The 22,051-nt window shown below is 48.6% G+C and overlaps 1 protein-coding gene across 3 annotated transcripts in view; it reads right to left on the bottom strand.

Annotated features, from left to right (window-relative positions):
* The window catches only part of Lrp5 (LDL receptor related protein 5), a 100,040-nt gene that overhangs the window by 10,281 nt on the left and 67,708 nt on the right, over nucleotides 1-22,051 (bottom strand). For all 3 annotated transcript variants that reach the window (XM_034505885.2, XM_076914641.1, XM_076914642.1), the window contains 8 exons: nucleotides 20,647-20,831; nucleotides 18,673-18,996; nucleotides 16,306-16,505; nucleotides 11,636-11,844; nucleotides 10,279-10,469; nucleotides 8,623-8,832; nucleotides 4,472-4,597; nucleotides 707-943 (listed from right to left, as the gene is read on the bottom strand). In XM_034505885.2, the coding sequence (XP_034361776.1) occupies nucleotides 707-943; nucleotides 4,472-4,597; nucleotides 8,623-8,832; nucleotides 10,279-10,469; nucleotides 11,636-11,844; nucleotides 16,306-16,505; nucleotides 18,673-18,996; nucleotides 20,647-20,831 (1,682 nt within the window). The remainder of the gene's footprint in view (nucleotides 1-706; nucleotides 944-4,471; nucleotides 4,598-8,622; nucleotides 8,833-10,278; nucleotides 10,470-11,635; nucleotides 11,845-16,305; nucleotides 16,506-18,672; nucleotides 18,997-20,646; nucleotides 20,832-22,051) is intronic.

Below are 22,051 nucleotides of genomic sequence, written 5' to 3' on the forward strand. Positions count from 1 at the left end.
GAGGCTAAGAATGTACTTCAGTTGACAGAGTGCTTGCAAGGCATTCAGGAAGCCTTGGGTTTGATCCTCAACATATTACAACATATACACTACCTGTGGTAGTGTTTACTTATAATCCTAGTATGGAGGAGGCAGAATCAGAAGTTCAAGGCCATCCTCAGCTACATAACAAACTCAAGGTTAGCCTGAGCTACATAAGGCCCTGTCTCAAAAGAAAAAAAAATCAGTCTCTCTCTCTTTCTCTCAATAAATAGATAGATATAGTTATATCTAAATGCAGATCATGCTGGTCAGAGTGGTCCCAGGGCCAGCATTATCCCACAGATGGCACAATGCAGCACGGCACCACCTTTGAAGATGACACTGTACCTCATGAACCCTGGAAGCAACTAGCTGACGACTGGTTATCTTACATTCCTGCAGAAGTCACTACCAAATGTGGAATGTGAGCAAGACTCTCAGCCTGTCTTTAAGTCAACTGCCCGTAGGATAGATGGGGTCATGCAGGGGCATTTCTTCAGGCTGTGCCTAAAACTCACTTCATTTGTTCGCAGCAAGAGGACCTGCCAATGTAGCTGTTTTCTAACACACCTACTTGTGGAAGGAAAACTGGAGCCCCATGTTTGGTGTATTGGAAGGAAGAACAAATGGCTTTAAGGGGACCTGGGTGAGAGATGGCAGCCAAGGTAGGCAGGGAGGGCCTCACCATCACAATTAGCTTCATCAGAGCGATCCTGGCAGTCGGCCTCACCATCGCAGCGTAAACGCAGGTCCACGCACTGGCCTCGAGCACAGGGGAACTGAGAGGCAGAGCACACTGGGCAGCCTTCCTCATCACTCTGGTCAGCACACTCTGGGAAGCCGTCACAACGCCAGGCTCCGGGGATGCAGTCGATCTCACCAGTGGTACATGCAAACTGATCAGGGGAGCAGGTAGGAGGCTCTAGGGGAGGGAAGGAGACCACAGTCATGCAGGTTCAGCCCAGCAAGCCACACAAAGGCATAGCTGGGCTTCAGTGCACTGGCTCTGTGTCAGCAGTGCCCTGGGCACGGTCTCCTCATGTGACACCTTCAGCCCCTGCACAGATGAAGGCAGGGATGAAAAAGTTGCTTTCAAACTTGCCATATGTTCAAGGGTGACCTTGAGTTTCTGACCCTCCTGCCTCTACCTCCTTCGTACTGGGATTACATGTATGCACCCCAATACCTGGTTAACACAGTTCGAAGGACTGAACCCAGGGCCTTGTGCATGTGCTCTACCAACTGAACCGCATCCTCAATGTCTCTCTCTTATTTTCTTGTGTGTGTGTGTGTGTGTGTGTGTGTGAGTATGTGGTATATGTACATGTATGTGGGGGTGCATACACCTATGTAGACATGAACAGCATCTTTCTCCATCACTTCCACTTTAATGTTTTGAAAAAGGGTCTCTCCCTGAACCTGGAGCTAGGCTGGCAGTCAGCAAACTTGGGTGATGCTCTGTCTTGCTCGGCCTTTCTCCCCATAGCACTGCAGTTACAGGTGCTCAAAGAGCCACACCTGTCTTTGATGTGGCTGCTGGAGGTTTGAATTCAGGTCTTCATGCTTGCAGAGTTAAGTGTTCTTACCCGTTGAGCCCCCAACATATCTCTTTTCTTTGGTAAGGAGCATGGACTAACTGCGAACTTTGGATTAAGTAGCAATCATGACACCCACCATATTCAGGGTGTTTTGAAAACCAGAGACAATCCTTGGCTTCTCAAAGCCTCCATTTCCTCCTCTCTACACCCAGGTGCCACTGCATTACTGACAGGCCTGTGGGGAAGAGACAGGTGTGTGGCTAGAGCAGGCCACACAGAGGGAGTGGGGGGCTGTGCTGCTGAAGCACTGTAGGCCCTGGCCTGCCTGCCTGCCTGCCTGCCTGCCTGCCCGCCTGCCCGCCTGCCCGCTCGCCCACCAACTGTTATGTCACAGGACTCCCATCGAAGAGCCTCAGCAAACCCTTCATCCTGTGACCAGACAAGTGGTCATGGAAGACTGCAAAGTGTCTGCACAGATGATACACATCTCTCAAGCTGTGAGAAGGGACCTCAAATTCAGGATAAAGGCATGTACATCATAGTACTTGGGAGATGGAAAAGGATCTGAAGTTCAAGGTTGACTTTAACTACATCAAAAGCCCAAGGCTAATCTGGACTGCAAGAAACACTGTCTCAAAAAACAAATAAACAAACAAACCAAAAACAACAAAAAGACAAACCAAAAGAAGAAACTTCCAAGTCTTTGTGGTAGGCTAGGCACATGCTCCCAAGTGGAGAGCCAGGCCTGGATCAGTGGGGGCCACTCCATAGACCCTGCTCTAGGCAGGAGGCTCAGGCATGCGTGCGAGCCACACAGACAACAGCTTCAGACCACAAATCTGTTTAAGCCACTAGAAGTGAAAAGGAATGGACAGACACAAAATGTCCTCTCTGCTCTTGGCCAAACTCTAAGGTTTGAATTGTCAGGCAGTGTAAGAGATGCCAGACCAGTCTCCCAGAAGCCAGACTGGCCATTAAAAGAACAAGTGTCCAGTTGCTCAGGGTGATGTCATGAGCAAGGATGAAGTCTGATGCTCCCAGGAGCTCCTGGAGGACAAGCAGAGTAGAATTGTTCCCAGGCTGCCCAGCACACAATAGAGAGAAAACCCTGGAAGCACACTTAATCATGGTGACATTGAAGACTGTCACTTTTACTGTGGCCATTCCCCACAAGTGCTCTGTTACTTAGAGGAAAAGCAGCCTGCCAGGTAGGTGCTCTCAGTCTCTACAGGGGGGAGCAGAGGCTCACAAAAGGCATGTGTCCAGTTGAAGGTCATTCATCTTAGAAATCACAGAGTCCAGGATTTGAACCTAGGTCTTCCTTGAGGACACACCACCATAACATGTAGCCCCAGGGGAAAAGGAATAGAGAGGGTGGAGGAGAAAGGTCAGAAACAGAAATCTGTTATTAGGGGGAATAGAAAGACCTTAAGAGCTCTGGCTGCTCTTGCAGAAGACCAGCATTCAGTCCCCAGCACCCACCTGGCAACTCATAATTGCTTGTAACTCTGGTCCCAAGAGATGTGACACTCTCTTCTAGCCTCTGTACACTACATAAACATGAATGCAGGCAAACACTTATACACTCAAAATAAAAATAAATCTTTGTTTAAATCTGTTGTAAATCGAGTGAGTTCCAGGACAGCCAAGGCTATATAGAGAAACCCTGTCTCAAAAAAAAAATCAAAAAACCAAAAAATAAAAAATAAAAAATCTGTTCTAAATCCAACAAGCCTGTCAGTAACTGATAATGGACTAAGCAATCAGGAAAGATAAAAGATGAATGATCTGTACTAAATCAACTGAATCTCATAAATTTTTCTAGAATATTATACCTGACAACAGCAGGATCCCCAGTCTTGCACGAGTACATGAAACATTTACCGAGACTGAGTCAAGATCACATGGAGGCCATAAAGCACACTTCAATATATTTAAAGAACAGAGATGCCACAAGGGAAGCTCTCAGAGCACAGTAGAAGTAAAGTAGAAATCAGAACAGAGACAGCTAGAACACTCCTAAGTACCTAGAGATCAAACAAATACTTCTAGGCAAATATACTTACCATTGAGCCAACCTGCACCTCACAACACACTGCTAAATAGTGCTTGGGCTAAAGAAGTTGTCTCTCAAAGTTTTTCTAAATATTTCAGCTACTGGGTATGGGATCTGTACATGCCACACCAGTGTGAAGACCTGAGTTCAATCCTCAGCACCCAGTGTAAAAAGCCAGATGTGACGGCACATGCTAGTAACTCCAGTTCTGGGGAAGCAGAAACAAGAGCATCTTTGGGGTCACTACACAGACAGCACAGCCTAATTGGCAAGCTCCAGTTCCTAGTGAGAAACCTTATCTAAAAAAACAAAATGGATAGCTGAGGAATAACAGCCATGATTAACCCCTGGTCTCCACAGCATATGTACATGTGCTCACACACGCACACGCACACGCACACGCACACGCACACATACACACACGCATACACACACACACACACACACATGCATACATACACACACGCATACACACACACACACATGCATACATACACATACACACACGCATACACACATCTGAAAACTAAGACACAACTTATTAAAATCTGTGAGATGCAGGAAAAGTAGTTTTTAGGGGGAAATTCATAGCACTAGATGTATGTACATGAGTGTTTTTACAAAAAGGCCAAAAAAGAGAGAGACACAGAGAGAGAAAGAGAGAGACAGAGACAGAGACAGAGACAGAGACAGTGACAGAGAGACAGAGAGAGAGAGACAGAGAGACAGAGAGAGAGAGAAAGGTCAGAAATAAAAAAATAACATGCTTTGGAGATTAGACGTTATCGGGACTATAGTTTTAAATCATGCAAGGAAGTGATATGGCTCCTACTCAAACTCCCAAGGTCTCACTCACCACCACAAGTCAGCAAGTTCTGCAGGAGCACAAGGTGGACTGGGCATGAGCATCGAGGTGTTCCATCCCCCTTGGCGATGCAGATGTGGGAGCAACCGCCATTGTCCCGGGCACACGGATGAGCCGCTGTAGGGACAAAGCAAGATGAAGTCAGGTCAGCCTCTACCTTCCTCCTCAAAGCTCACCGTGTGTGGAATACAAAGGCCAGACTCCTATAGAAGACATCTCATTTGATCCCAACTCACAGCCCAGTTGATCAAAACCAATAAGGAACCTGATATAAAAATCGAGTCTGGCAGCAGTGCTGTACCTATGAGCGCACAGCAGTCATGCCACTGAGATCAACCCAGTCACCATTCCAGCATGAGGACGGAAGGAGCTCTGGACAGCTGATGGCCCCTGTGGGGCTGGGGAGGAGTCAGACTGCTGTCAGGGTGTGGCTTCTGGTAGGCAGGACAACCACACTCCAGTGGACAGCCCCACATCTAGAAGTATATGATATAGGCAACACAAATTGGAGATGATGGGCTATTTAAAAAAAATTAAAATGAAAACATGGTGTGAAGCATTAGGGGGAAGAATAGAAATGAGTAGGGTCAAAATACAGTACATGAAATTCTCAAAGAATACAATATTTAAAAAGAAAGAGAACTCAGAATCTGGAACACTCAACCTGTCTCCCTAGCCCCACACCCCTACTGTCCCATCATTTGCTGCTTTCTCTGCTGTTACGTGGATGTGCCCACGTCCTGACCCTATGACCCATGAGCATAAACTTAACTGAAAACAGGGCATTTGTAGACATAACAGGTAAGGAATCTCAAGATAAGGTCATTGCAGAGGACAATGTGCACTTCTGAGAAGACAGAAGAAAGGCAGGTGAGTGCTGGGACAGAATCCAAAGCTTTTCGTACACTGGGCAAGCCTTACCAACTGAGCTACACCCCCAGCCCTAGCTCAGCTTTCTGTTGGTTTCATGGGTGTGTGTGTCTGTGTGTGTACGTGTAGGGGGATGGACACATCTGTGCACATACACAGACAGACATCATTCTCTGCCTCGTTTCCTCAAAACATAATCTCTCATTGAACCTGGAGCTAGCCTGGCCCTAACAATTCTCTTGTCCACATCCCCAGAGAGTGGAGGTTACAGATTACACCAAGGTTTTTATCTGGGTACTAGGGATTTGGATTCAGAACCTCATGCTTGTACAACAAGTGGTCTTACCTACTAAGCCATCTCTCTAGTCCCCCTCTTCTCTTCAAAGAGGTCTTAGTATATATTCCAGGCTGGCTTCTAACTCTAGATTCTCCTGCCTCAGCATCCTGTGGCCATGTACATGCTACTGCAGGTATGTGCTTCTAGATGCCATGCCAGGGCTATGCAGTTTAAAAACCCAGGTGGTCACAGTTTACAGCAGAGGTCAGCAAGCCTGTTCTGTTAAATACCACAAAGCAAATAAATTTCCACTTCCCCAGCCAGCCTATCTCCTGCAGTTACCCTATTATGTTAACTGTACAGTACACACAGCCACAGATAACACATATGTGGACAGGCACAACTGTATACCAAAAACACTTTGCTGTGGGCTATAGGGTGCTCAAACATAAGCTTGACCATAGAATCTAATAAGAAAGCATGCTCAGTACTCCACGGCCATGGAGAAGAGTTTATCTGCCCTTACCCCAAACAAGGTCACCTGGGACACCTCGCATTAAGTATCCATAGGACATCCTCAGTCCTCAGCCCGCTCGATAAAGGCTACCTGGTTTTTCTGTCCCCTAAGCTACAAGGAGCTATGGCTAATGCCTGGTCTTCTGTGGAAAGAGCTATTACCATTCCAACTATACCATGGCCATTCTGAAGGCCTGCGACCTTGCAAGAAGTCAGGAGAATGGAGAGACCCTTTTTGCCTTGTTTACTAAAACAGTCTCACTGTGTAGGCGAGAGCTAGCCTGCAATTCATTACCTAAAGGAGGCTGACCTCAAACTTGCTATAATCCTCTTGCCCCAGCTTCCTGAGTGCTGAGATTACAAGTATGCACCAACATACCTGGCTAGAACTCAAGTGTTCTACCTGACACCTGCAGATTATGCAAAAGCTGTTTATCAAGAGAGCTCACTTCTGCAAGACCCCAGTGACCCAGAGGACAGAAAACTTGCCTCAAGCCACACCAGGTGGCTAATTCACTGCTTCAGAGCTCAATCTGGCTTCAAGCAGATTGCCCAACCTTCCCATTCCACAAAGCACTTGTATTCCACATTAGTCTATAGACATTGGTTACAGATAGGGTTGAGTGACAGAAAAGACACATGGCCAAGCCAAGGACTCTGTCCTCAAACCCAAGCTGCATGAGGTGGGTGTATGAGCTTGGTCAATAAACCACTTTCCTCATGTCACAGAATTACTAGCACATGAAACATGCTGATATGGCAGGCATACAGCCTGGGCTAACATAGTCACCCAACACAAAATCAGAAACTTAAACATCATGATAGGGCCAGAGAGATGGCTCAGAAGGTGAAAGAGCTGGCCATGCAAGCTCGGTGACCTGAATTCAACCCCTGGAACCCACTGTGCTATTTAGCTTTTTGTCACCTTGACAAAAACTAGACCCATTTGAAGAGGGAAGGAACCTCAACTGCCTCTATCAGATTGGCCTGTGGCCATGTCTCATTTTCTTGATTAATGGTTGAAGTGGGAGGGTTCATACTGGACACCTGGGCAGGTAGTCCTGGATAGTATAAGAAAGCAGGCCAAGCAAGCCATGGGACAAACCAGTGTGCAATGCTCCTCCAAGGCCTCTGCCTCACTTCCTGTCTCCTGGTTACTTCCTACCTTGAGTCCCTGCCTTGGTGGGTAGTGACCTGTCAGCCAAGTATATCCTGTCCTCCATCACTTGCTTTTGATCATGATGTTTATCATAGCAACAGGAAAAGTATCCAGGACACCCAAAGAAGGGATAAGGAGAGAACAAACTCCAGAGTTGCTCTCTGACCTCCACATGCTCCATGACATACATGCTTCCATCCCTACAAACACACTACACACGTATGATAAAAACAAATTTAAGACTTTTTTTTACCAACTTGATTGTGTGATTCCACCATAGTCCTGGGAAAAGGAGAGACAGGGTATAACCTGAGCCCTGGCTCAGGCGGAAGTGGCAAGTAGCAGAAAGGACTCCAGCAAAGTGGGTAGGAGAAAAGTGGGCGCCAGATACAGACCTGCTCAGCACCAAGGGCCTGGAGTAAGGAGAGGACTGGCAGCATGGAGGAGCAGCCACAGTTCTGAACCCTGAAAAACCAGTATGCTCTACGGCTTCCCAGGAGAGGTATACTCTTGCCACTGAGGCACTACTGAGCAGCAGCAGAACCTTTAAGGAGTGGGACCTAGCTGGAGGTGTAGTCAAGGGTACAGTATTTATCTAGCATGTTTGAGAGACCTGAATTCACTCTGAGGACTGCAAAAACAAAACAGCTGGAGCCTAGTGGGGAGCTTTTGGATCACTGGAGGGGAGGGTGTCTTCACAGGAGACAGTGGGATCCCTCCTCTCTCCTCCGTGCTAGGGTTCCGAGCAGTGAAGCATGTAGCCTTCATCATACAATCATCGCCACGATATGCACTGCCCCTCCCCCGACAGCTCAGAGAATTCCAGCACTCAGGAGGACGATCAAGAATCCCAGGCTGGTCTGAGCCGAGCAACCCAGAGACTATGTCTCAAAAGTAAACAGATAAATAGATGATAACTATAGGCAAATGTCAGATGGATGGATAGACGACCAGATGGATGGACAGAATGAGGCTGGTAGAAGAAAAATGGGTAGGTGGTTGGGTGGATGGATGGATAGATAGAGAAAAAGAGAGAGAGAGAGAAAAAGAGAGAGAGACAGAGAGAGAGAGAGAGAGACAGAGACAGAGAGAGAGACAGAACTTTTTTAAAAAGCAGGTTTGGGTACTTCTGCGTCAGCAAACAAAATAACCGCAGAGGGAGACATCTGGACACATCTGGACATGCACTAGCCTTTGGTGCTGAGCCCATGAGCTCCTTAGGCACATAGCTCTTGCACCAATAGCCCATCTGGTGTCAGCAGGGCTGATTCACCTTCCCCCAGGAGAGTCCCACCACAAATGGTGTCCCCTCTCACATACAAAACTCTTCCAGGCTGACTTCCTCCACAGCATGGATGCCTGTCAGGTGGGTGACACGGCCCTGAACCCTAGTCCGCTTGTCCCCAGTGGTCTTCTCCACACGCTCAATCATCTGCTGCTGACGGTCAATCCAGTAGAGGTGCCTGCCCAGCACGGTCAGACCTACTGGCTGCACGATGTTGGCATCTTCCAGGGTCAGGCGGTTGGCCCCTGTGGTTAGCAAAAAGCTCCATGAGTGGCAGCCGAGTGAAGAGCCAGACCCACTAGGCTCAGGAGAATGCAGATTTAAAGAAGGGACCATTAGAGAGTCTGGGGCATGTCTACACTCTCCAGGGCTGGGAGCTGGAACAGATACCATAGAAGCAGGCTGCTTATACTAGGGCTGGCCTAGGGTTCAGGATCATTCCATCTAACTGTGCACCAGAATCACTGGGTCTGAAAGCATGATGCTTTCTCTCCTTACCCATCACTATTGTGTGTGTGTGTGTGTGTGTGTGTGTGTGTGTGTGTGTGTCCATCCATCAGCCCAGTATTTACGTGGACATATTTATCTATATATGTGTGCATATATATGAAGGCCAGAAATCTCATTTATTTCTTTAAGGTATGTATGTATGTATGTATGTATGTAGGAAAGACAGAGCCTCTCTGTATAGCCTTGGCTGTCCTGGAACTCTCTTTGTAGACCAGGCTAGCCTCAAACTCACAGAGATTCATCTGCCTCTGCCTCCAAGTGCTCGGATTAAAGCATGTATCACTACACCTGAACTTTTAAAAGTATTTTTAAACATTTATTTTATGTGATTGGATATTTTGTTCACACGTATGTTTATATACCATATGCCTACAGTACCCAAGGAACCCAGAAAAGGGCATTGAATGCCCTGGAACTGGAGTTACAGATGGTTGTGAGCTGCCATGTGGGTGCTGGGAACTGATCTGAAGGCCTCTGTGAGAGGAACCCGTCCTCTGAACCACTGAGCCATCTCTCCAGCTCCCTTAGTTTTTATTTTTATTTATTTTTTATTCATGGGGCAGGGGCCATGCCACAGCAATCTCATCTTCCATCATGTCGGTCCTAAGGATCAAACTCCTGTCTTCAGGCTTGGAGACCAGGGCTTCTACCCACTGAGGCATCTGGCTAACTCTCCCCTTTATTTTTTGAGATAGGATCTTTTACTGAAAACTGGAGCTCACAGATGGCTAGACTGGCTGGCTAGAAAGCGTCAGGAATCTTCCTGACTCTGCCTACCCAACACTGGGGTTCCAGGCATGTGCCACAGTCCTTGGCTTTTTACACGGGTGCTGGGGATCAGAATTCAGATACTAATGTTGTATAGGAAGCTCTTTACCCACGGAGCCGCCTCTCCAGTCACACAGCTTTTATTAAAAGAGAAGTTGCTAGGATCCAGCCCCACCCCCAAGCACTGAATCCCGCTTTTCCATAGTCCAGGGGCTCACAGCCAGGCCTCCATGGACTTTGGATTATGTATGAACACACAGAGCTGCAGCACAATGCCAGGCTCGCAGCAAGCCCAGGCAAGATGATAGCTGCTACCCCTACTGGTAGCAAGGAAGGCCGGGGCCTCATGGGAGGGTCACCCGTAACAGTTACAGACAGAGGACCCAGTGACTGCAGACATCCAGGGTGCATACCTGAGAGGTCACAGCTTTCAATGCGCTTTAGGTCTGCATCCACCCAGAAGAGCTTGCCCAGAGCATTGTCCACCACGAGGGCCACAGGACGGATGAGGCCTGTGGTGAAGAGGACCTCACGCTCTGTGCCATCCAGGGAGGCTCGCTCAATCTTGGCAGCATGGTCCTGCATGTTGGTAAAGTACATGTACCTGTGGAAATGCAGCACGTGGAAGATGCAGGTAAGAAGCGCACGCTGTGAGCTCCCACCGCCCCCTCATCCACAGCACCAGCGCAACCCCTGACCCTACTGCTGTCCAGGCGGCAGCAGCCCAGCCCCTCACAGTTGGTCCTAAAGGCTGCCGGGTCACACCTCATGGGGGGGAGGGAATAGTGTCTCTCAAATCCATGCCACCCTGGAACTTAGGGTGTGAGCTTCTTTGGAAATAGGGTCTTTGAAAATATTAGGATTGAGATAAAATCCTTGTGTGTGAGGATGGGCCCCAAATCCAGTAAGAGCTGTTGAAAAGAACTAGAGAAGGCCATGAAGCAAAGAAAGGCAACATGGTCAGAGGGAAAACCTGAAGTGATGAGACCACATTTCAAAGACAGTAAGCGTCTGAGACAGTGTGTGGATAAACACTGTAGCCACAGGACACTTGTCTCCCACCCTGCCCAACTGCCAAGGAGCATCTCCACGCCCACCTCCTCAGAGGCATTCACTCAGCTCTTGAATGGCTGTCCTCCAGCAGCTAGGGCTCAATTATGGGCTGAAAGACTGACATCACCATCACAGTCACAGAAAGGGACACCAAGCTTCTGAAGGCCTGCATCACCTGCCCACCATCACTGGGGTAGTTAAGTGCAGGAGTCAGGATTTGAACACTGGCACAACAGGCTCTGATCATCATCAGGAACCCCATAGACAACACCCTGCCAGTCTAACACCTGCTTCACATGTCTGCCCCACAGGACTTAAAGGCTAGCATGCTCCTGCCTGAGCCTGCAAGCTTTGTGTTTGAGCTTCACGGGCAACTGTTCAAGGCTCTCTCACCAACAAGGCATCATGAGGACCAACAGGTAAGGGTGCTAGGAGATACCAGGAAGGACACATTCTGAGTTGTGTCTGGGGCAGAATCGTGCAGCTCCAAAGATCAAGTTGAACAGACTAGTACAAGGCCCATGCAGCAGGCTTGACCTCCCAAACAGCCATCTAGACTTCATCTTCTGCTTTATACAGCTAAGGATCCTGGGTACCACACTGGGAACACTGGCTAGCCCCCAAGAGGCCAGCAGTACAAGTACACAGGGGCCAGCGAATGACTACATGGCCTGAGCAGGTTGCAGCCCTCACTTGTCCCACCCTGGGCCCACCTACCCTCGCTCAGCATTGACAGTAATGGCTCTTGGTTTGTCACGATCCCCTCGAAGCACCACTCCCATGGCATCCCCATCCAGCCGGTGAACATTGATTGTGTTGGTGGCCTCACAGGTCCAGAACAGTGTCCGGCTGTAGATGTCAATGCTGAGGTCATGTGGCTGTCTGTCTGGGCTCAGGCTCTGGCTGGGCGAGGTCAGCACGGAGGGCTGTGAGAGAGAAGCAAACCAAGCTTGCACCACACTGTCACGTGCCGTGAACCCCCAGGGAGAGCATTAGTTCCAAGTTCAGCCTGGAGGTTGATTTCAACAGATGTGAGGCATCACTTCTAGACCTGGCTCTTTTTAAAAACAAATGTTTATTTATTTGGCTGGTTTTGTGCATATTTGTGTGTACAAACACCTTTCACAGCACAGTGTGAAGCTCAGAGGACAATTTGTGAGAGCTGGTTCTCTCCTTCCACCATGTGCATCCCAGGATTTGAAGTCAGGTCATCCATCAGGCATGTTTTCAAGCGTCTTTAGCCACTGAGTCATCATGGTGGCCCTCAACTTAGATCTTAGTGGTATGTCCATTTAAGAATACACAGAACAAACTAGAAAGAGTCCCAACAGGACACAGACTCTAGGTCCCATGAGGGATCCACCAGAGGACACTGGCTGGCTGTCAACTAGATAGACACGAGACGTGAAGCCCAACCTCTCTCCCTTCATTCCCACTGTTTAGGACTCAGGCTCTTGGCTTTCAATGTTCAAACCTTGTTCTTTTAATTCAGTGGCCAGAAGAGTAGGAGTGCAGAGCAGGGGGATACCTCTCGTCTTGTACACTCTTTTTATGGAGAGGGGACCCAGGCTACAGAGGCAGGCAAGGGGCATAGAGCAGGTGCTGGGCTAGTGGGTAGAAGGGTGGAGCAAGGCAAGGATACACAGCAAGTGATGGGTAGGCAGAGATGTGGGCAGACACAGAAACAGGGTAGGGAAAAACAGAGGAAGAACTGGGTGCCTGCAGAAGATGTCTGAGGAAGGCAAGGGGAATAGGGCAGGTGGGGTCTGAAAGTCACAGGGACTTTAAGAAGATTTGTACCATGGGGCTTTCTTGTACAGAAGCTATAGTCACCAGTTAGTACTCAAGGTGACTGTCTGGGAGATGACAGCCTAGAGCCACTGGCCCAGCCTGAGGTTGAAGAACCAGTGACTTATCTTTACTACGAACAGAGGAGGAGGGGGGAAAAGGAGAGGAAGAAGAAGAAGAGGAAGAAGTGGAAGGGGAGGAGAAGGAGAAAGAGGAGAAGAAGGAGGAGGGGAAGGATGGGGGAGGAAGAGGAGGAAAAAGAGAAGAGTCCGACCTCTAGCTGTCACTTGTTAACCTACCAGGCCAGTGAGGGTTTTTATTGTATGGACTTTGTGGTGGCTTGTCTAAATGGTCAACCTGATGACATCTAGAATTCCCTGGGAGACCATCTGGTTTCTGGACACACTGGTGGGAGATTATCTTGATTGGGTTAATCCAGATGGGAAAGCCTACTATGGGTAGCACCATTCCCTGTTTGGGATCCTGGTTGCATAAAAGAAGACAGTGAGAGTCTCTGTTAAATCTGATTATCTGAGTTTGCTCTCTGGAACCCACATAGGAGAAGGAGAGAACAGACTCTCACAAGTTACCCTGTAACCCTGCCCCCAAGCATGTATGCTATGGCACATACTTCAATAAAGAAATAAATGTAAAAAAATATTTTAAAAAAAGAAAGAGAGAGAGAGAGAGAGAGAGAGAGAGAGAGAGAGAGAGAGAAGGGGTGGAGAGAAGCATCCATTGCTCTCTGCTGATGCATTGTTGTTTTGAGACATATCTCACAAAGTAGTCCAGGCTGGTCTAGAACCACTCACAGAGGTCCATCTGCCTCCCAAGCACTGGGATTAGAAGTGTGCCACCACACCTGGCAGTCTGCTTCTTAACTATGGATACAATGTGACCAGCTGCCTGGTTCTGCATCTGCTTCCTTAGTTTCTTAACTATCAACACAATACCTGGTTCTGCTCTGCTTCCTTAGCTTAACTATGGATACAATGTAACCGCTGCCTGGTTCTGTTTCTGCTTCTTTAGCTTAACTATGGATGGATACAATGTAACCAGCTGCCTGGTTCTGCCATCTTCCTTTTCTTAACTATGGATACAATATAACCGGCTGCCCAGTTCTGCTTCTTTAGCTTGAATGCTAACAGCCTGAACTTTGAACTGTGAGACAAGTACTTTCTTCTGCAAGTTATTTTTATCAGGGTGTTTCATCACAGCAACAGAAAAGTTACTAAAACAGTCATTCAGCTCAAAGGGATCAAACTAGTGTCCAGTCACAGCTACACATGCACCCACGCATGCACACAGGCACACACATGCACACAAATTAATTTATTAATTAATTAAAAATATTTTTTTAAAAGTCTACATTTCCAGAGAAGATCTGTAAACCAGCCCATGGGAGTAAGCTCTCCTCCACTTAGATGTCACACGGCATACACTGGGAAAGGGGCCACTGGGTTCTTTAGCTTTTGTGAAAGGCCTCCTAAGGCGGGTCCTTCCTGGACTGGTCACTAGGCTGGTGGTGCATACCTTTAATCCCAGCACTAAAGAGGCAGAGGCAGGGGGATATTTGTGAGTTCTGGGCCAGTCTAGCGTCCATAGGAAGTCCCAAGACATCCAGGGCTACAGAGAGGGGACTGAGGTGGGGGTAAGACAGGAAGACAGAGATAGAGAGACAAACAGAGACAGGAAGTGGGGAGAGGAAGAGAGAGAAAGAACACTAAACTGGCAAAAGGGCTCACTGGGTAAAGATGATTGCCGCTAAGCGTGACACTGGAGCTTGACCACCAGGATCCATAAATTGAACACAAATTCCCCTGACCTCCACACTTGAACCATGTCACTTGCTCACACACATACATTTATAACAAAATAGGTAAATAAACATAATAAAAATTTAAAGAAAATTTGGGCTTAGCACTCAATAATACACAATTTCATTTAAGGGAAACAAAAAGAATGAAAAAGCCAGGAGAGGTAACACACAACTGTAGCAGTCCCAGTACCTGGGAGACAGGAAGCAGGAGGATGAGGAGCCAGCCTATGCTACATACTGAGTTTGAGGCCAGCTTGGAATACAGAAAAACCTGTCTCCCAAAACAAAACAAGCCTGTAGGAGGCAGCTCAAGGGTTAAAGAGCTTGCAGCCCATACAGGTGAGGGGCTCAGAAATTCACACAGGCTGAGCATGACAGCCCTAAAGACAGAGATGGGGTCCCAGAGCAAGTGCACCAGCAAGACTATCAGTTTGACTGTGAGACCCTGCCTCAGTAGGATGAAAGACTCCCAACATCACTGTCAAGAATACACACATACACATGCATATGCACAGAAAGATACACCCTAAACATGCAAAAAGGACATACACATGTGCACATTTCTCTCTCTCTCTCTCTCTCTCTCTCTCTCTCTCTCTCTCTCTCTCTCACACACACACACACACACACACACACAAAATGGAAAAAAAAAAAGTGAGTGTAGACACTTGTCCTGGCTTGTGGCTCCAGCAAGACTGGATGACGCACACATCTCCATTCATATGCGATGAGCCACATCTAGCCACACCTGCAGCTAGAACTTTCTGCCCTGCTTCCAAGCCACTTCTGTAACCATTTCATACAACTCACAGACTGAGTCCCTGGTGTTTCCACACCCACAGATGCAGGAGTGACTGACTGGCCAGGCAAAGGGGTTCCAACACTTCCCATACCCCAACCTGCTTCCTATGTGTCACTGGGGGCAGGGGTATTATTACTATTATTTATTTTAATATGTATGGGTGTTTTGCCTCTATACATTTCTCTGTACCATGGGCATGCCCAAGAAGGCAGAAGAGGGCACTGGATCCCCCTAGGACTGGACTTACAGGCATTTGTGAGCCACCGTGTGGTGCTGGGAATCAAACTGTCCTCTGGAAGAGCAGCCAGTGCTCTTAACCACTGAGTCCTCTCTCCAACCCGACCAGGCTCTCTGTCTCACAAGCCCAACAATTTCTGTTTGGTAATTTGCACAGGCTTGTGACTTTTTATTACAGAATTAACTGCATAAGAGATGGCCTTGGCCTGCAAGCATGAGAGCAGGTCCCACATTGGAAAACTGCACACAGTGGCACACACTTGCAATCCCAGCCCTAGAGGTGGCCAACATCCATCCCACACTGATCAGGTCCCAGGTCCCAATGAGAAACCCTGTGGACTGCTCCTGAGGAACAACACCCGGCACTGCTGTCTCATTCCCATACACGCACACACAACATGTACATAAACACAGACACACACAAAGACTCGTTGCATGAATATTATAAAATAAAGGAAGCATATAGTATTTCTAAGCAACAGAAAATCACATTGGACAAAAGATCTGCAAGCCTGACCCACTACCACCCAACCCTCTACCCATAGCGACAACTGGGAAATCCAGTTTCTCTTAACCACAATCCAGGGATTCACATGGCCAGGATCACACCTATAATTACATAACTGGAGTCCAAATCCTTGTTTGCCACAAGCCCTGCCCAGAAAAGGGGAGCAGCCTGGAAGCCAGCAGGGCAAGCTCTGGGCAGAGCATCTCCCACACCCTGCCCTCAGGAGCACCTGCCTGGGTACCGTCGTCCTTGGCTCTCTTGATGTTCTGGCGCCCATCCACCCAGTAGATGAACTTGTCCAGCGGGTCATAGTTGATGGCTTTGACATTCCTCAGCCCATGTAGGGGTAGGACAAGGTCCGGACTGAGCTGGTCATCGGGGATCATCCGGCTGATGGCAAATTTCTGGCTGAACAGCAAGAAGGTGGAGGGCGCTGGAGTGGGACAAACAGACCGAGCGCAGAGCATCAGCAAGCTGAGGGCACTGGAGCCAGACAGACAGACTGAGCAGAGAGCATTAGCAAGTGAAAGCTACGGGACTGGACAAACAGATGGAGTGGAAAGCATAGCAAGCTAAGGCCTCTGGACAGACAGACAGACCAAGCCTCAAACATCAGCAAGCTGAAAAGCTGGACAAACTGACCTAGCAGACAACACCAGCAAGCTGAGGGTGCTAGACAAACAGACTGAGCAGAAAGCATCAGTGAGTGGGAGATGAGAGGCTGGGGCCAGGGATACAACAGCCAGAGTGGTTACAGACCAGCCCTTGTTCTCACTGGACCCCTTAGAGAAGAGCAGACATAGAGCTGTCAGTTGGCACAGGTGATGGGCTGTTTCCACAGCCATCCCAAAGTCTGTATGGCTGTTCTGAATAAATAAATACCATTTTTTCTTTTCTTTCTTTTTATTTTTAGCTAGGCTAACTTGTAGCCTAGAGTGGCCTTGAACTTGTCCAAGCTGTCAAGGATGGTCTCTAACTCTTCACTCTTCATCCTCCTCAAGTACTGAGATCCTCTATCTCTCAAGTACTGGGGCCACAGGCATGTGCCGCCACACCCAGTTTATGCCATGCTAGGATTGCTTTGCTCATGCTAGGTCAGCACTCTACCAACTGAGCTACAACCCTAGTTCCAGGGATTATTTTAAGATTTGCTTTTATTATTTTTTAAATCGTGTGCATGGGGCAAGGAGTATGGGAGTGTGAATGTGAATACAGATGCTCCAGAGAGCATGACAGGGGAAAACTGCTCTCGGAGAAAGTAAAAAGCAGGCTCTCCTTCCTGGCAGGGAGCCCAGGTCCTGAGGCCCAAGGCCAGCAGCCCAGATTCAGGAACTGTGATTCTCAGAAGTGTGCCAGGCAGTCTCCAGGATCAGTGTGTTACAGTGGGTGGTTTGAAACCCAAGCCACGGTTCCAAGACTCTAGGAAGTAAGCATTCTTGCTTCTGCTCCCTGCCTGCTCTACAAGAATAGCCTCATGGTGAGGCTGGTGAGCATGGTGGACACACAGCACTCAGAAAAGCAGAGGCAGGTGGATCTCCATGAGTTCAATGTCAGTCTTGTCTATATTTAAAGTTGCAGGCCAGCTACATAGTAAGACTCTATTTCAAAAATAAATAAATAAATTATTAATTAATTAATAATGGAGAGATGGCTCAGCAGTTAAGAGCACTGGCTGCTCTTCCACAGGACCTGGGGTTATATTCCCAGCACCTATGTGGTATCTCACAAGTGTAACTCCAGTTCCAGAGCATCCAAGGCTTCTAGCTTCTCTGGGTACCACACACATGTGGTGCACAGACATACAGGTAATAAAAGTTAATAAAACAACATAAACCAAAATAAATAAAAATTTAAAAACAATCCCAAGGAGGTGACTCTGGACCTGGCTCACTGTAGCCCTGCTTAGGATGAGGTACACTTTCCACCCTTTGAAATCTCAGGGTCCTCACCGGCTCAACAGGGAAGGGCAGGAGAGCCATGATGTGGGTGATGCACAAGACCCAGATGACAGATGCCCCAAGAATTGTCCAGTTCTAGTTGGAGGCCAGTCGGTATCTGCCTGCTGACAGGACACACCTGTACTCACACAGGGCTATTGGGAAGTCATCCTCTGGCCTTCTAAACTACACTTTCCCTGCCATGATGTAAGAACACAGCCACACCTACTGGGTCAGTCAGCATGGGCTTACAGCATCAAGAACAGACTCGGGAGCCATTCTGGTAGCTCCAAGTATCTCAGCTGTGTAGCCTTGAGCAGGTTACTACACACCTCAGATCCTCAGATTCTATGACTGAGAAATAATTGTCACTGTGGGAAGCACTCAGGACAGTGCTGGCAGTACACCAAGATGTCCCCCTCCCACAGCTCCTAAATGATTTCTACATCCAAAGAACCTCCTACAGAACCAGCCAGCTAAGGGGGCTTTGGCCTCACCTAGCCTGGTCACCAGGCAATACCATGAAGCCTGTGCAGTGTACGATCTGCCCAACCATCCAGGTACACAAGAAACCCCGACTCAACAAGCTCTCTTCCACCACAGCCCATAGTGGTGGCTAAAGGGCTAAGGCCTGGTGAATGCAGCAGGGGGCAAGGCACTTACGGCTGCAGTTGCGGCTGCTGGGGTCCAGGGTGTAGTGAGAAGCACAGCCACAGCGGTGGCCTCCGGGGATGGCGAGGCACAGCTGCCCACACTGGCCATTGTTGTGCACGCAGTCGTTGAGGCCATCCTGACGGGAGGAGTGGAACACCAGGATGTCCATGACGAAGTCCAGGTGACCCTGGATGAGGGTGCGGTTCCGCCCGCTGGTCTTGTCAGCCCGTTCAATGCTATGCAGGTTCCAGTCAGTCCAGTAGATGTAATCACTGTACTGAGTCAGGCCAAAGGGGTAAGGCAGATCGTCGGCTATCACCATACGCTCCTGACCTGTGTGGGGACACAGCATGCAGGTCAGCAAGAGAGCTATCAGGCCGACGAGCTGAGGGAGCTTCTGGTAGAGTCAGTCAATTTTGATTTACAGGACTCTCAGACAAGTGGCGAAGCCTGTGTGTGGCTTCATGAAGCTGACTGGTTGCCTACCTATGTGGCAAGCCCACCCGGCGTCCTCAGTAGAAACCTATACATCAACCAAAAGATACTCACAGGAGAGCTTTCAGTAGACAGTACCTTTGTTTATTCCACCAGTATTTCAATTCTGAAGCCCAGGAAAGCCTAGAAAACTCACCGTGCAGCCTCGGCTGGCCTCAGACCCGTGATGATCCCTCTTGCCTCAGCCTCCCAGCTGCTAGGACTCCAGGCATGAGTCAGCATGCCTAACTCCATCTAGTCTATTTGAGCACACAGGCCATTTTACCTGAACCCCACAGGCACACGGCTATAACATCCCCATGGAGACTCAGAGCAATGGAAAACAACAGATGTCTGAGATTCCGAGGTCAGGCCCGGCCTCTTCAAGAGCAGATGACATAGAGTAGACTGGGAAGCCCTGTCTTCCTCTGCTGCCTGTTGATCAGGGCGCAGCACACCGATGCACCCATACAACAGGCATGCCAGGGAGAGACAGGGAACAGGTCTGGCAGAGCGGGCCAGCATAAGGTCCCATCCAAGGAAGAAGCCTAAAGGATCTCAGAGCCTCTGGACCAGGCACAGGTCCGGCCCCGCACATCTACACGTTACAGCGTGTGAGCTGCAAGCCCGTGTCTCCTTATATGTTCTAATCATGGCACATATGGTACTAACAAAAACAAGCTTGTGATATGAGAACATGCTTGTTTTATATGGGGAATCACAAAAAAAGCAGAAAAATTGAATACAGTGTAACTTAAAAGTTAAGTTTCAACAATAGCTCATCCTTCCATCTACCCATGGATCCATCTATCCATCCGTTCATGTATCCTAGACTAAATTCAATTCCTCATGTATCCAAGATGACTTTGACCCTCTGACCTGCCTCCACCTCCTGAGTGCTGGGCTTACAGGCTATACCACCACACCTAACTGATGTGCTGGGGATTAAACCCATGGGCTTTATGTATGCTGGGCAAGCATTCTACTAGCTGTGCCACAGCCCAACCAAAAACTATTTCTAAAAAGTAAAAACATGTACAGAAATATCCAGATTTTTAAAATATCATGTATTTAAAGCTTAGTTTTTAAATACAGAGGTTAGAAAGGGATCTGTTTGCAGGAGGAAATTGTGCTACTAGCAGGTGGAGGCCAAATCTGGCCCTGGGAACTCAAAAACTCCCTTACTGGGTGATCTCAAGCAAGCCCTACTACATACCTAGCCTCAGTTTCCCCACCAATGAAAAGCACTACCATGTGAGAGAGGGTGAAATACCAGTCCTGGCTCAGGGGTTGGCTGGGACCCAGAGCCCAGAAATCCATTCCCAACACTACAATAAGGGTACCAGGGCTAGATGGGGCATGCTGCGTGAGAGGGCAAGTGCTATCTATGCCTGTGCCTTTGTTCTGCCAAGTGGCTCACTGGGCAGAGCAGGCTAGCATGCATAAGGAGATGGAAGCAAAAGCCCGCCACTCAGCCCTCACCTCACCCCCGAGGTCACCAGCCCTCACCCAGCATGTTGGAGGACTCAATCATGTTGGTGTCCAGGTCGGTCCAGTACAGTCGCTGGTCGGCGTAATCAATGGTGAGGTCGTTGGCCCGGCCCACCTTGTCTACCAGTGTCATACAATTGGTCCCATCCATGAAGGCCCGCACGATCCTTGGCTTGCCACCCCACTCGGTCCAGTAGATATAGCTGGAAGGGGAGAGGGGCTGGGCTTAGTTGAATCCTGGCTTAACACACAGTATAAGGCAGAGAGGAACCATGACCTCCTAGACTTAACCCTCTTGCCCTGGGGGAAGTTGGTCAGCCACATCTCCCAGCTAAGTAAGAAGGAGCCAGCTCTCAGCTAAGCTTCTGCCACACTGCTGACTCTCCCCAGGGGGTGGGAAGACACATGTGTAGCCAAACAGGACATGTAGAGAAGCCATCAGACAAGACTGCCAAAGCAGGCAACATCTTAACTAAGCCGGCTGAGTGTTGGTGTGTCCCCTGAATTAAGAGAGTTGTGGGCAAATACAGATAAAGGGTCTCTTCTCTCAAGAGTGAAAAAACTGACCAGGGCTAAAGTAGGATGGAGGGGCCCCTCCTCCCCTTCCCCTGCACATTTGGAAAGATTGCTCACACCCTTATTCTAAGGTTTGGAAGATTTTCTTGGCCTTTGCTAGCACCTGGACCTTTCTCTTCCTCCTGTCCTCCTGAGCTCACAGCATCTGTTCCAGGCAGGGTTCACTTGTTCCCAGGGCAGCATGGATGCTCTATAGAGTGACTATGTGCCCTGCACCAAAAGGGACACTTGACACCAGCGAACACCATACCTGGCCCACCAGGCCTCAGCTCCCAAGGGGGACTCCTTAGGTTGATCTTAGGTCAAGGCCCAGGGGCTTGTAAACCAACATTTCTGAACAGCCATAAATCCAAGCACCTCAAAGCCATCTATGAAGGGCTATCTGGTCACCATTGTGGAAGGGAGGCCTGAGATAGCATCAGATGGGCCAAGATGATCTAACTGGCCACGGGACATCAGTTGCTTTGAACTCTGTGTGTGTGTGTGTGTGTGTGCGTGTGTGTGTGTGCGTGTGTGTGTGTGTGTGTGTGTGTGTGTGTCCATCCAGAAGTTAACACTGAGTTTCTTCCTCACTGATTTTCCATCATATTTTGAGTCAGGGTTTCTCACTGAGCCCAGAGCTTGCTGTTTGACTAGACCAGCTAGCCAGCAAACCTCATCTGCCTGTCCCTGGCTCACCAATGCTTGTGTTACAGGCGATGTCGTCTCTGCCTTTTTACGTTAGTTCTGGGGATCCAACTCAGATCCTCATGCATATAGAGTAAGCACTTTGCAGTGAAGACACCTCCCTAATTCCCTCTGAGCCTGTTCCTGTGTGTGTAAAATCAGACACCAAGATACTGGCCCG

This window comes from Arvicanthis niloticus, chromosome 1 (assembly GCF_011762505.2).
Source record: "Arvicanthis niloticus isolate mArvNil1 chromosome 1, mArvNil1.pat.X, whole genome shotgun sequence".
Lineage (NCBI taxonomy): Eukaryota > Metazoa > Chordata > Mammalia > Rodentia > Muridae > Arvicanthis > Arvicanthis niloticus.